Below are 15162 nucleotides of genomic sequence, written 5' to 3' on the forward strand. Positions count from 1 at the left end.
AATCAGTTCGAAGTATGTATGAGATGAAAATATCTTTCAATGAAAATGTCTACAATGTGAAAAAGAATTTTTACAAGAATTTAAAGGTGCCAGCAGTAAAAGGCTACAAATGACTTTAGAATTTATTGGCTAGTGCAGGGGCCGAATCAGCTGGAGTTCCCTTACCTGATCACTATCCCATGACTATTGTGACACTTGTGTAATAGATGCCAAGCGAAAGATAGATTGGAGCTCAGCTATGGTAAATACAGTGTAGAATACAACGTTGAGACCTGCTATGTAGGCTGTTACACAACGAATAACCAAATGAGTGAGGTACCGGAAACTAGTTAGTATCCATGGCACCGTGTCCCAGCATGATCCTGTGTCTTTAGAAGAGATTGGAAAACGTGAAGTTAAATGTGCAAAAGATATCTGACTAACCCAAGCATCGGAGATTAATGAGCAAGTTGAGAATCTAAATGGGTTAAAATGGTTGGATAAGATTCTCAAGAATTATTCATTGCAATGAAAGCAGGAGTGCAAAACTTCTAATAGTTTGCAGTTCAATTTGGACTGTGCAGGTGGCTATATTCAGATAAGCCTATTTATTTTCCCATTCCAATAAATGAAGATAAAATAATAACTATCAGAAGTCATCTATTCCAGTGTTATTTTCTCTATGCCTAAGAATTAAGCAGACGGTTAATTTTGTTAATCTAATTTGTGCTGCGAATGGGTTGCAAACTCATCTCGGTTATGCTAGCTGCTGTTGTCAAACTTTAGGTGAGAAAGTAGGAAGACGTGACTATTAGGAAATTGAATGGAATTTCTGTTTGAAAGAGATTTTTTGGTTGATGTTGGTAAGTGATGGCTCCTTGTATTAGTCTTGACATAAGTTAGTGAAAACAAGTCTAACTTTTATTTTCCTCCCTGTCAACTAGCCCATTTTGGCTACCGCCTTCCTCTCCTTGTTCTGAAGACAATGCTTAATGTTGGGATGTGATTACACAAGTGCTGGTAGAACACTGCATCTTCACCCAAGTAGCCATTCTTCATGTGAGCCTGGACATTGAGGATGGGATTTTACGAGCCTCGCCCAAGGCCAACAGAGAATTCCATTCTGCGAGCCCCACCCGGGTGTGTCGGTAAAATTCCGGCCTGAGTTTTGGCAAGATATTCAATCATGTAGAGAACCAGAGCAAAGCCTTATCTTTGACCTAACATGCACATGTTTACAGTTGGTCACAGAAATCACTCAAGAGCAATTGTCTGTCAGCACCCTGACCGACTTGTATGTTTCTTCCTTATCCAGAGATTTTGAGGCCAAATTACAATTATCCCCTGACCCTTCTTTGGGCGAGATTAGCATCTCGAGCAAGAGGGGGGGGAACCATGCCATAGACCTGTTTAGACTTCAAATGTAGGGAAGCATGATTATTTATTGCAGGTAAACAATTATGCCCTCAAATGCAGACATGAGAAGTATTTCCATAGATCTTGGAGCAATATCACTTTGCAGTGCTGAGTCCTAAAGGACACAGCTGCTAGACTGACTGTTTGGCAAGTGGTGAGGGAATCAACAAAAGGGAAAACCTACTTGACCTCACCAATCTACCTGTCACAGATGCATCTGCCTGGGACAGCATTGATAGGACTGGTGATTGCACAGTCCTTGTGGAGATGAAGTCTTGTCTTCACCTTGAGGATGCTCTCCGTTATTGAGTGACACGGGGGTTGGTGCACCTATCCTGCCAGTGGATTTGCAGGATCTTGCAGAGACAGCAATGATGGTACTTCTCCAGGGTTTGAGGTACCTGCTGTACATAATCCATGCCTCTGAGTCATATAGGAGGGCAGGTATCACTACTGCTTTGTAGACTATGTGTCAGGTCTGAGGTTCTGGTCTTCAATCACATTCTTCCTCAGGCAGCTAAGGCTGCATTGGTACACTGAAGGCAGTTTTGGACCTTGTCATTGATGGAACGGGGGTGAGAGGAGGGAGTTGGTGGAACACCTTTTTCTTATGGCTGTTTATAATAAAGCCCATGCTCTCATGCATCTTGATGAAGGTGTTGATTGTAGCTTGGACTCAGTGTGTCCAGAGACACAAACATCGTCTGCATACTGTAGTTCAATGGCAGACGATAGGACGCCCTTGGATCTGGCCTGCAGGTAGCAGAGGTTGAGCAGATTACCATTTGTCCTGTAGTTTGGCTGCACTCCAGGCATACCTAAAAATGAGAGATGTCAGCTTGGTGAAGCTAGAACGTAGGATGACTTGCATGTCAAATCGAATGCAACATGCAATCGACAAAGCTAAGCGATTGTACAACCAATGAATGAGATCCAAATTCTGCAGCCCTGCCACATCCAGTCACGAATTGTGGTGGACAATTAAACAACTCTGGAGAAGGAGGCTCCACAGATATCCCCATCCTCAACGATGGAGGAGTCCAGCACATCAGTGCTAAAGATGAGACTGAAATATTTGTAGCGAACTTCAGCCTGGAGTGCTGAGTGGATAATCCATCCACCACATCCTGCCATCCCTAGCATCACAGATGCCAGTCCTCAGTCAATTCAGTTCACTCCACGTGATATCAAGAACGGCTGAAGGCACTGGATACTACATGGGCTATGTGGCCCTGACAACATTCTGGCATCAGAATTGAAGACTTGTGCTCCAGAACTAGCCGTGCCCCTGGCAATGTGAAATTGGTCTATCCTGTACACAAGAAACAAGACAAATCCAAGCTGGCCATTTAATGCACCATCCTGAAATATGTCGCTGTTCCTTCACTGTCGCTGGGTCAAAATCCTGGAACTCCCTCCCTAACAGCACTATCAGTGTTCCTACACCTCAAGAACATGCATCAGTTCAAGAAAGCAGCTTATCATCATCTTCTCATGATAATTTGGGATGGGCAGTAACTGCTGACCTGGCCAGTGACACCCACACCCCATGAATGAATAAAAAGAACATTTTGTTTCTTGTTATTGTTCCGGTAGATTTTTTTGGTAGAGAGGCAAGCAGGTAATGGGTTTGATCTGAACAACTAAATTTCTGCGCATCAATGGCCCAAACCTTATCCTGTCAGTTGTTTTCTATTGGTGCCTACTTGGGAAATGTTAAACTATCATCATTAGTGGAAATTATTCGTATTACCCCCACCCAGTTGTGATGCTTTAATGTTATGTGCATTTGTCCCATTTGATACCTTTTATAATTAAAATGTTTTTTTTTCCCACCATTGAAAATATTGATCAGAATTCAGGAAAATTGTTCAATGTCTTTATTGAGCCTGCATTATTTAGTTCTCTCCTAGTCAATAAGAAGCCATTAAGACTTTGAAGAGTGTTACTTTCTGCATTAATTTCATTTGGGTAATGTTTAATGTTGTCATCTTGTAATGATTTTTATAGCTTTGCTGTTAATTATAGATGACCAAGTGTTAGAAGATACAGTTCAATTTTGTTGTCAAGTGATTGTTAAAATCATGCATGGTGATATTTTCCTTTGGAGAATCTAATGTGTTTAGACTATACATTTTAAATGAGTTTACTATATTAAACCTTCCCACCAATGATAAGGATTTGTTCACGTTACATTTAATTACACAAGAGGGATTTATTTTTTGACATTCAGGATACAATGAGAAGGAAACGAAAGGCATTTAAAAATTGCAAGGGGAGCAAATCAGAGGGGGCATTAGTGAGGTATAGAAAGTGCAGGGTAGAGCTTAGGAAAGCAATTAGGAATGCAAAGAGGGGATATGAAAAAGCTCTGGCTGGTAAAAGTAGGCAAAATCCCAAGATATTCTGTAAGTATATCAAAGGGAACCAGGAAAAGAATAGGATCCATTAGGGATAAAGGGGGTAATCTGTGGGCGGAGCCAGAGGACATTGTAGAGTGTTGAATGAATACTTCACATTAGTTCTGCTCATTTCCCATTATGTATTGGGGAAGGCTGCACCTTGGCCAAAGTTTACAAGACATTTAAAAATCCATTTAAAATCTACAATATTTATTCAAAATTCTCTACCAATGATTATATATGTGTCTATGCAGACAATACCTTTGCATGATATATATATTTTAGGCACTTCGTGATTCTTTATGGTATATAGAAGGCACACTGTGATCCCAATCTAAAATAGTCTACCTTGTTTTAATAATCTTCAAAATCAACGGGTTTCTGTACCTCCTTCTACACCAGAGAACTACAGACCAGTGAGTCTCAAGTCAGTGGTGGGGAAACTATTGGAGAAACTTCTGAAGGAGACCATCTATCTCCACTTGGAGAAGCAAAGCTTGATCAGGATAGTCAGCATGGCTTCAACAGAGACAGATCATGCCCAACAAATTTGATTGAATTTTTTGAGGAGGTCTCCAGGTGTCTAGATGAGAGTGCAGTCGATGTAGTTTATATGGATTTCAGCAAAGCCTTTGACAAGGTCCCACATGGAAAACTTGTAAAGAAGGTAAATGCACATGGGATACAGGCTAATGTAATCAAAGGGATTCAAAATTGGCTCAGTTGTAGGAGACAGATGGTGATGACAGAAGGCTGCTTTGGTCACTGGAAGCCAGTGTCCAATGGCGTACCACAGGGATCTGTGTTGGGCCCCTATTCATCATTTATATAAATGACATAGATGACTATGTGGGGGGATAGGATTAGTAAATTTGCAGATGACACAAAGATTGGCCAGATAGTTAACAATGAGGTGGAGTGTCTTGGGCTGCAAGAAGATATAGATGGAATGGTCAAATGGGAAGATAAGTGACAGATGGAATTTAACCCTCAATAGTGAGAGGTGAAACAGTTTGGAAGGAGTAATTTGACAAGGGATTATTCAATGAATGATAGGATGCTAGGAAGTTCTGTGGAACAAAGGGACTTTGGCGCGTTTGTCCACAGATCTCTGAAGCTGGAAGGGCATGTTGGTACGGTGGTGAAAAAGGCATATGGAACAGTTGCCTTTATCAATTTAGGCATAGATTACATTAGCAGGGAAGTCAAGTTGGAGTTGTTTGGAACTTTGGTGAGGCCACAGCTAGAGTACTGTGTGCAGTTCTGGTCGCCACATTATAAGAACAAGAAGATTGCCCTGGAGGGGGTGCAGAGGAGATTCACAAGGATGCTGCCTGGGATGGAATATTTAAGTTATGAAGAGAGGTTGCGTAGGCTTGGGTTATTTTCGTTGGAGCAGAGAACGCTGGGAGGCGATTTGATCGAGGTGTGCAAGATTATGAGGGACACGGACAGAGTGGATAAGGAGCAGCTGTTCCCCTTAGTTGAAGGATCAGTCATGAGGGGACATAGGTTGCAGGTGAGAGGCAGGATGTTTAGGGGGGATGTGAGGAGGGTGGTGACGGTTTGGAATGTACTGCCTGGGAGGGTGGTAGAGCCGGGTTGCCTCATATCCTTTAAAAAGTACCTGAATGGGCACGGGCACAAAACATTCAGGGCTACGGGCCAAGCGCTGGCAGGTGGGATTAGGTAGGAGTTCAGGTTTTTTTTGGACCAATGAGTGGCACAGGCTTGGAGGGCCGAAGGGCCTGTTTCCTGTGCTGTACTGTTCTTTGTTCTTTAGGTGTTTCTAATCTGTCGGTATAGACTCAATGGGTCAAAGGGCCTCTTCTGCGCTGTATGATTCTATTATTCTATGATTCTATGACATGTAAAATGTTCTTCCCAATTCCGAGTCTCCCATTATGCTTTTTGACCATACCTACATGTAAGGTTGATTTAAATTGAAATGGTAATTCTAATTGGTGACATATTTTTTTTAAACTGTATATTTTTGCACAATAAAGCTTTCCTCCTTTTATAAGGGAATGTAGTGCCATTGTTGAATCTGTCTCCTACTCCACCATTTCTATTTCCTTTGCCACAAGTATCTATTGAGTGTTTACTGCATTAGCCAGTGAGTTGGAGGCAGGGCAGGACTCGCACATGATACATCTTACAACATGTCAAGTCTATTTGCTATCATATTCCAGGATATTATGGAGTTCCAGTTAATACTTGTTTCTAAAAACTGAAAAGCTCCAAACATTATCCACTCCAGGGACACCTGACTACTCTTCTGGATTGAAACCACTCCCTGTCTCAACGGAACAAAAGGAACTTTCCAGATTGATGTTGAATTAACGCCTTCTCCCTAAACTCATTCAAAAGGGGTATAATCATTTGTTTGCAGCAACAGAGAGGGAATTCCATCAAAAGCTACCAAATTAGCTGTAAACCATAAAGCAGCTAAGGTAATTAACCTTGAAAGTTGGAGACTCCAACAGAAGGAAAAGGACTCCCTCAACCTGTTCCATTTAAAGTTTACCTGAGAACTAGCCTCCTAAAAATTCAACTACAAGAGATCTCTCAGCCTGTGCTTTACAAGACCTTTTCGACTACCAAGAATCAGCTGCATCTAATAAACCCAGTAAGAAGTCTCACAACACCAGGTTAAAGTTCAACAGGTTTATTTGGTAGCAAAAGCCACTAGCTTCTTTTGCTACCAAATAAACCTTATTGGACTTTAACCTGGTGTTGTGAGACTTCTTACTGTGTTTACCCCAGTCCAACGCCGGCATCTCCACATCATGTCTAATAAACCCCACAGGCCTGTCATGAAAGAGACTCTGACAATTATGAACTGTGTATTAATTGTGTGTCAATTATAAACTGTAACAGTATATTATTACCTATAATCTGTATCTAATCTTTGTGGGTGTGAGTATGTGTGTCTGGAATGAGTGAGTGAAATGTTATCATTTTGGGGTAAGTGTATGATAAATAATCTTCTTTATTTTTAAACTCAAAAGCTTGCTGCTGATTTTTAAAATTGGGGGACGCTGGTAAGAAAACACACTCTGTTTGCATACCAACTTACTGATAACGGGCAGTAAAAAGGAATGCACAAATCTTGTCTGTGACTTTGCTCATCAAAACAGCAAAACACAGAAAATGTCTCCAGATAAAAAGCAGGTTTATTTCTCCAGCAAAAATGTGTGTACACAATCCGTTTCAGTCACTTACGGCAATGCAGTCTCCAGGCATGATTGATGAGGGAATTACCCAATTATCTCTATTCTGGCCTGGAGTGATAGTGTCACTATACTTGTCCCACAAGTCCCATGAAACCAAATGCACAGCAAAGAGTTTTTGCATTCATAGAATCGCCACAGTACAGAAGGAGGCCATTCAGCCCATCAAGCCTGCACCACCAACAATCCCACCCTCAGGCTCTATCCCCGTAACCCCACGTATTTGCCTTGCTCGTCACCCTGACACTTTGGGCAATTTAGCATGGCCAATCAACCTAACCCGCACATCTTGCCTTGCCTGTATTTCAATGACATCTTTTGTGAAGTCCTGCGCTCCAGTTAATGTATTGTATTCACTGTTCACAGATAATCTGCTTGATGTTGGTTAGAACAAGCACAACTCCTTGCTAAACATTTCCACTCTAATTTGTGTGGACCTTGGCTAACTACTTAATGCTCTTCCCATTCCCCCTCTCAAGCTGTTCTATCTTTGGTTCGAGCTGTGTGCAGGAGGCCAATCTCAAAAGAAACTTCTAGAATAGCATCTCATCTTTTTCCTTGGCAATCCAAAATTCTTTCGTAAATTCAGATGCTTGTTGCATTCCCCTAATTACTTTTCAGCAGTGGTGCTGGAGTAGTTGGGAGGGTGGGGGGCTCTGTTGTCACCTGGGTCCTGAGGCGATTTGATGTGTTCCTTCAGAATGTAACTACAGGGCAGGTGTCGTTGGGCTGTGTTTTTCTCTCGTTTCTGGTTTCATGTATTTCCTGTGCTTTTTCGTTCTCTTAGCTGGTTGCTTATTCTTTGAGTTTGCCAAACTGAGGGTTTTTTTGTGCCATATAAAGGACATCTGCTCACTGAAGGAGTTTGAAGGTTCCACTCGTTTCCTCTTGGTTGTTACAATCTCTGTGGCTTTTGCTCAAATGCATTTTTCCCCTCTTTTCCTACACCCATCCAACCTGGTTCCCTTCCCCATTCTGTCATGTAGGTGCTTGCCTGTATTTTAAGTTTTCAGTTCTGTAGTGTTATGCCCTTGATACCTGTGTTATCGTTTTCAGATGCTGACGGATCTTCTGTACATTTCCTGCATTTGGTGTTTTCATTTGCAGTTTCTAAGTTTTTTTTTCATTGTTGCTGTACTAGCTCTCGCCCTGGTGTATTGCTAACCCAGTACTTGGTTTGTGAATGATTGCTGACATCCTCCATTTTGCTTTTCATCTTATCATAGAATCATAGAAATCATAGAAACCCTACAGTGCAGAAGGAGGCCATTCGGCCCATCGAGTCTGCACCGACCACTATCCCACCCAGGCCCTATCCCCACATATTTTACCTGCTAATCCCTCTAACCTACACATCCCAGGACTCTAAGGGGCAATTTTTTAACCTGGCCAATCAACCTAACCTGCACATCTTTGGACTGTGGGAGGAAACCGGAGCACCCGGAGGAAACCCACACAGACACGAGGAGAATGTGCAAACTCCACACAGACAGTGACCCGAGCCGGGAATTGAACCCAGGACCCTGGAGCTGTGAAGCAGCAGTGCTAACCACTGTGCTACCGTGCCGCCCTCATGTTTTACGGTTGATGGAAAAATGCATAATTTATTTTACATGCACATTAACCTGGTACATAATAGTGGCAACATCAAGTTATAGTATGATCGAGAATTTCTGTTAGCTGTGCTGTTTAATATTACATGAACTTGGTGGTACAATTAACACTTATTCCTCAACCAATGATTTGTAAGTTTGCACAATCTGTATGTGGGCTTAAGAAAGAAACTTTTAGGCAAAATTGTTCCCAATTTAGAAAGTATTCCAATCCACTTAGAAGCATTGAATTTTAAAGAAAGATTATAGTTGTACCCTGTAACTATTCTGGAAATGAGGCTTGTACGTTTCAGAGTTGGAGCACCATTTTTAACTTACTTGGGGAAAAGGAGAGATGCATTTGGCTGGATTAGTAAAAAATAGACTGTTGCCCAGTGAGAGTGTTGAATAAGAGTTGTGAGCAAGTGCTGTTGCTCTGGAGATACTTTGGTCACCTTCAGCAAAGCAGCTCGACCTAATAGGTATGCAAAAATAGTCTGGAGTGTTTCAGTGCAATTAATTTCTTGTCACACTCTCTTCTGCATTCTGCTGGAGTGAAGCCGAAACTGTGAACTATTTATGCCGGCAATGCCATGGGTGAACCTATTTCTCTTCAGTTTAACGTGCAATTCTTGGTATTGGAGATTGAAAAACTAATGGAGATGTATAACTTTATCTAACAGACTATTTTCTCATTGTACTGATTTTTCTCCCTTTCTTTTGCAGCTCAGATCGGCTGATAGAAGATACAATCAGGTAATGTCACATGAGCAAATGTCTTATTCCTATTTCTAAGCAAGTGCAAGGTTTCCGTTAAGTGTAAGCTTGCAATTTGTTTCAAGTTCGTCCCTGGAATAAAGTTTGTAGAGTGGTTTCTATGATTTTTGTTTTATTTTATGATTTGCTTTATCCTATTTTCTTTGCTGCTTCATGCTTTTACAAATGTTCCATGAAGCTAATATGATTAATTATAATTCATTGCATTATTCTGAACAAATTGGAGTTAACTTCAGCTCATTAAAAAATATGTTTTAATAAAGATCTCTAAACTACATTATCCAATTCAAAAATTGTGAAACTATCCGTTTCCACATGTCAATTAAAAAAAATATGATTCCAAGATCATTTGGTAAGCACTCGGTTTTAGCTACATTAGTCCTTTATGTGAAACAAAAACAGAAAATGCTGGAAAATCTGAGCAGGTCTGACAGCATCTGTGGAGAGAGAATAGAGCTAACATTTCGAGTCGGTCATCCAGCATCTGCAGTAATTTATTTTTGCCCTTTATGTGAAATATGTATTAACACCCTGATTTCAGTTCCTATTGGGCATGAGCCAATGGCTTTCACTAAAAACTTTCACTAAATTGGCTGCAGGACAGCATGGTGGCACAGTGCTTAGCACTGCAGCCTCACAGTGCCAGGGGCCCGGGTTCGATTCCCACCTCGGGTCACTGGTTGAGTGGAGTCTGCACGTTCTCCTCGTGTCTCGCGGGTTTCCTCTGGGTGCTCCAGTTTCCTCCCACAGTCCGAAAGATGTGCTGATTAGGTGCATTGGCCATGCTAAATTGTCCCTCAGTGTACCCGAACAGGCACCAGAGTGCAGTGACTAGGGGGTTTTCACAGTAACTTCATGTAAGCCTACTTGTGACACTAATAAATAAACTTTAAACTCATCTCATTAAAAGAGACTAAGAAATAGTTGGAAAAGGAGAGACAATGTTATGCTGGTGAAATGCAGTATTCTTCTAAGGTTGATACAATCAGAGTGAGTTGTGTGGGTGCCAATATTGCTGGATATTTTAAAGTGAAAAGTCCTGTTAACCATCAGTAATATCCCTCACCTCAGTGAGCACAAGTTAGTTACATTTTTATATAAAAACTCTGACAAAGGGTCATCCAGACGCGAAACATTGGCTCTATTCTTTCTCCACGGATGCTGTCAGATCTGCTGAGATTTTCCAGCATTTTCTGTTTTTGTGTTAGTTATATTTTCATTTGTTTAGGTAACAGCTTTGTTGCAAGACAAAATTCTTGCTGTTAATGTGATATTCTGATCATTCTACTTCACGTGCTTTGAAAGGATAGTTTTTTTTTCAAAGATAATGCAATGTTGCAAATAAGTTTACATCTGTGGCCTCAAGTTTGAATTATTTAAACCTATGTAAGTGCAAAAGGCTTTAATCCTCCCAATGTGCAGTTATCAGCACCAAGTTGCTGATCTTAATAGTATCAGAAAGAGGCCCTTGGCTGGAATTTTAAATACTTTCATACTTCCAGTAATTTTGGGCAGTGTACTTTCAAAAAGATAATTCTTACATTTTCAGCTCATCCTGAACATTGGGATGAAGAATGAGAGACACAAGCTCTTGTTCCCACTCCTTTAATTAGGTTTAGCATCAAAACCCTAATTTGTTCCATTGAAAGTGAGAAAAACACTGCAACTTAAAAATCAACACTCAAATGGGGTGCAACTGACCATTTGTAAATAAGAGTGTAAATACAGATTCTTTTTTTAAAAAGTACTTTGTATAATTTGAATATGTAAATGTGTCTGACCAAGAAGTAGATTAGTTACAGATGCAAATTTATTCAGTGAATTGAAATAATCTATACATCAATTTTAATAGTTTTAACACACTGCCATTGTGTAAAATGAAAAGCTCTTCCCCCATGCAGCATTTGGGTGTTCCAACAGCTTTGTTAAATGTTGTGAGTATGGTTGATCTGCACCTTTGTCTTGTTTGGAAAATATTAAGCACATTTATGTATGATTTTGGCAGTGTGTGATCTTACATTGTCGGTTGTGTTTAGAAGTGTTTTCCTTCGGTTAGAGACAGACAAAATGTAGCTGAGCAAAACACCTCGGTTGGTTTCTAGAGCCTTGGAATACACCTAGTTATTCGAGTACTGTTAGTCATTGGTCACTGTCTGTGTGGAGTTTGCACATTCTCCCCGTTTCTGCGTGGGCTTCCTCCGGGTGCTCCGGCTTCCTCCCACAGTCTGAAAGACGTGCTGGTTAGGTGCATTGACCCGTGTGGCGATTAGGGGAATTTCACAGAAACTTCATTGCAGTGTTAATGTAAGCCTTGTGACTAATAAATAAACTTTTAACTTTTTCTGTCATGTTATAATTCAAAACCTAGAAGTGCTTCAGGTTTTGGGTCACATAATGCATTAAAATATATATCTGCAGATTGGCATGAAGTACAACTATAAATTGACCCAAGTAAAATGCAAATATTTTACAATTGTCAACAGATGTAACTGGATTATCTGTTAAATCTATTCCTATTTAGTTTGCAATCCATATCTGGTTTCATACGCCTTGTGAATTGTCTACAATAATGAATAGCATCTGAATTTTTAAAGTCAGAATTATTTTGCCTCAAAAACCACTGAAATAAGCTGCTGCGTTCTTTCACATTAGGAATATTTATTTGCTGCAGTTCATAAAAATGCACATATGTTTTTATATGAATTTCTTGACCCGAGAAAATTGTGCTCAAATTGCCTTGTAGCCTCTGCTGTAACCATATGTTGATGTTGTTTCCTAAGGAAATGATCATTACATATACTTGGGGGGGGGGGGGGGGGGTGAGTTTAGACCATAAAGATACCATCTGTCTTTAAACAATTCTTTTTAAACAATTTTTCTAAATTTTGTTTACAGCAACTCTGACATTATCTCACATCTCTCAGTACATCAGGAAAAGTCTGCTGTAAACCTATTTGAAAATCTATTTTGTTCTCAAATTGCTCAAGTCTCTTCACAGTGGCAAAGGCAGTAATTTTAATTTACAGTGCATTTTGTCTGCGGAGCCTCTTGGCTATCTCACTGAAAGCCAAATATAGTAGGCGTTCAGAAAGGACACTTTCATATGCAGCCGCCTTTTATGCATTCATTCCTATTAAGTAAATGCAGTTAGAAACAGAGTCAACCTTTGTTGTAATGAAATGTTCAATAACACAATTTTTCTATCTGAAGAGGGCTTGCGAGGACCTCCTCCAGGGCATTCTGCCAGTACTGCTATGTAACTAAATTAGGCATGCAAGCTGACTTATTCACCCGCTGATTTGAATTCTCTTCACTGTTCTATTGAAGAACCATTCCTCATCTACTTAAATTTGAGAACAGGTACCCATGCCCTGTGATAACATATTGCAGCATATATTACACCAGTGGGTACTGTGGCTGGGAGGAAACATTTTGGTGTGATAAGCCTTCCTTGATCTAGTGGTACTGAAACTGATTTGGAGTCTTATTCTCAGGCAGACATTTCTGGGCTATTCGTCACTGTTCTCCCTTCACTGAGTTTATAGTGGTTCTTTTCTGCATCCAATCAATACGATAGCTTTTCTTCTTCACTACAGTTTGACTGAGACCTCCCCGTTGGCTCACAGCTCTTTTCATATTTAGGTTAGGTGATGTAAGATGGGAAGAGCCTAAACACCAGAATAGACTAATTGGGCTGGATGGCCTTTTTTCTGCTATGTAAATACTGAAATTATTCTTTATGATCTCCCTGCTGTCTCTCCCTACTCACAGATTAAACCCTCTTTGTTCTCTCCTTCCTTCCAGCCACGTACAGCTGAATAGTATCACAATTTGTCTGATCAATTATACTGTGGTAATTGCTCAGACTGCAAACAAGCCTTCCGTGGCTTGTGAAAGAGCTTTGCTCCCTGCGTATCAAGGCAAAACAGTGCACAATAGGAAATGTATTGGAACATTTGCAATTCAGGAAAATTACCTCATTTAAACTATCAGGTTCTTTTCATCTAATTCCAGGTATCTGCATCACAAATTTTAAGAGAATGATTGGTAGTAAACTATTAGCAAATTGCTACTGATCTAATAGCATTGTAAACTGGGGGAGTGAGAGTGTAGTTATTAATCACGATGGGCATGATGTTGCCAAAAATGAGAAGTCTGTTAACCCACCTTTGACAATGCTGTATTATATTACAGCTCTGTTGCCATTGACTGTCCACAGCTATTAACCAAAGGATTAGGGCCGCCTTTTGGGGAACACTTACGGAAAGCTTTCCGTAAATAAACCTTATAACCCTAAACGGAAGAAGTTGTCATCTAACTAATCTGGAAACTGGGCCCATTATTATGAATTTGTGAAATGTATTGAACTTGAATTCAAACATTAGGACTTGTACTGCACCGGTGGCACCTTCCACATTTCATGAGAGAGACTTGGCCATCTGTACTGCTTAAACTCTTGTCATGGGTTTTATATCTGATGATTAATAAGTTTATATCATCTCCTTTGGAATGTTTTATATTCTTGTTAAGTGTCTTGCTTTGAAAATGGCAATCTGGGTGCTGGTGGTTTAGCTAGAATCGGATTTGATTGTCTTCCCGTGTACTCGATGTGCCGTGATTAGATCCCATTCCAAAACCTTTTCAAAATCAATTAGAGTTTAATTTATAATAAATCATTGTTGTTCCAAATCATGTAGCTTCTGACAGGTAGCATGAACATTACCATGCAAGCAGGGGAAGAAAGGGGGATTTCATGACATTTTAGCAAAGACTAGGAGCATGACACTGGTTAGCACTGCTGCCTCGCAGCACCAGGGACCTGGGTTCAATTCCCGGCTTGGGTCAGTGTCTGTGCGGAATCTGCATGTTCTGCATGGGATTCCTCCGGGAGCTCCGGTTTCCTCCCACGGGTCAAAAGACGTGCTGGTTAGGTGTGTTGGCCATGCTAAATTCTCCCTCGGTGTACCCGAACAGGTGCCGGAGTGTGGCGGTTTTCACAGTAACTTCATTGTAGTGTTAATGTAAGCCTACCCTTGTGACACTAATAAATAAACTAAAATTTAAAGAATTTGTAGTTATTTATGTCTTATGTAACACCCATGTCCCGGTATCTTACCTCGAAGCAAAAATTGATGAACAAGATAACATTGAACAATCACCACAGAGCAATAATCACAATTTTGCCGAGGTCGGGATGACCTTATTTTTGACCAGATTATAGATTGTCTGGATAAAGATGTCTCCGTTAACTCCAAGACACTATAAGAATGCATTCCTCCATTATGTTGTAGACTTGCTAAAGGAAAAAGTTAGCTTACATGCCCGTCTTAAAATTGATAATCCTGCAAGACAACCCAAACCTGCACTCTTTGTATTTTTTTCTGCAGGGTGAATTTAAGTAAAGTTAAAGTAAAGTTTATTTATTAGTGCCACAAGTAGGCTTACATTCACACTGTAATGAAGTTACTGTCAAAATCCCCTAATCGCCACACTCCGGCACCTGTTCGGGTACACTGAGGGAGAATTTAGCATGGCCAATGCATCTAAACTGCACATCTTTGGACTGTGGGAGGAAACTGGAGCATCCGGAGGAAACCCACGCAGACACGGGGAGAATGTGCAAACTCCACACAGACAGTTGACCGGGAATTGAACCTGGGTCCCTGGCGTTGAGGAGCAGTGCTAACCACTGTGCCACCGTGCTGTGTATTTAAATGAGTCGATTTAGGAAAGTCACAGGAATGCCAAAGAATCAAATGTGCC

At 40.6% G+C, this 15162-nt stretch overlaps 1 protein-coding gene across 2 annotated transcripts in view; it reads left to right on the plus strand.

Moving 5' to 3' along the window:
- Positions 1–15162, plus strand: part of gosr1 (golgi SNAP receptor complex member 1) — a 123215-nt gene that overhangs the window by 88385 nt on the left and 19668 nt on the right. For both annotated transcript variants that reach the window (XM_078224838.1, XM_078224840.1), the window contains exon 7: positions 9349–9378. In XM_078224838.1, the coding sequence (XP_078080964.1) occupies positions 9349–9378 (30 nt within the window). The remainder of the gene's footprint in view (positions 1–9348; positions 9379–15162) is intronic.

Source organism: Mustelus asterias, chromosome 12 (assembly GCF_964213995.1).
Source record: "Mustelus asterias chromosome 12, sMusAst1.hap1.1, whole genome shotgun sequence".
NCBI classification, from domain to species: domain Eukaryota; kingdom Metazoa; phylum Chordata; class Chondrichthyes; order Carcharhiniformes; family Triakidae; genus Mustelus; species Mustelus asterias.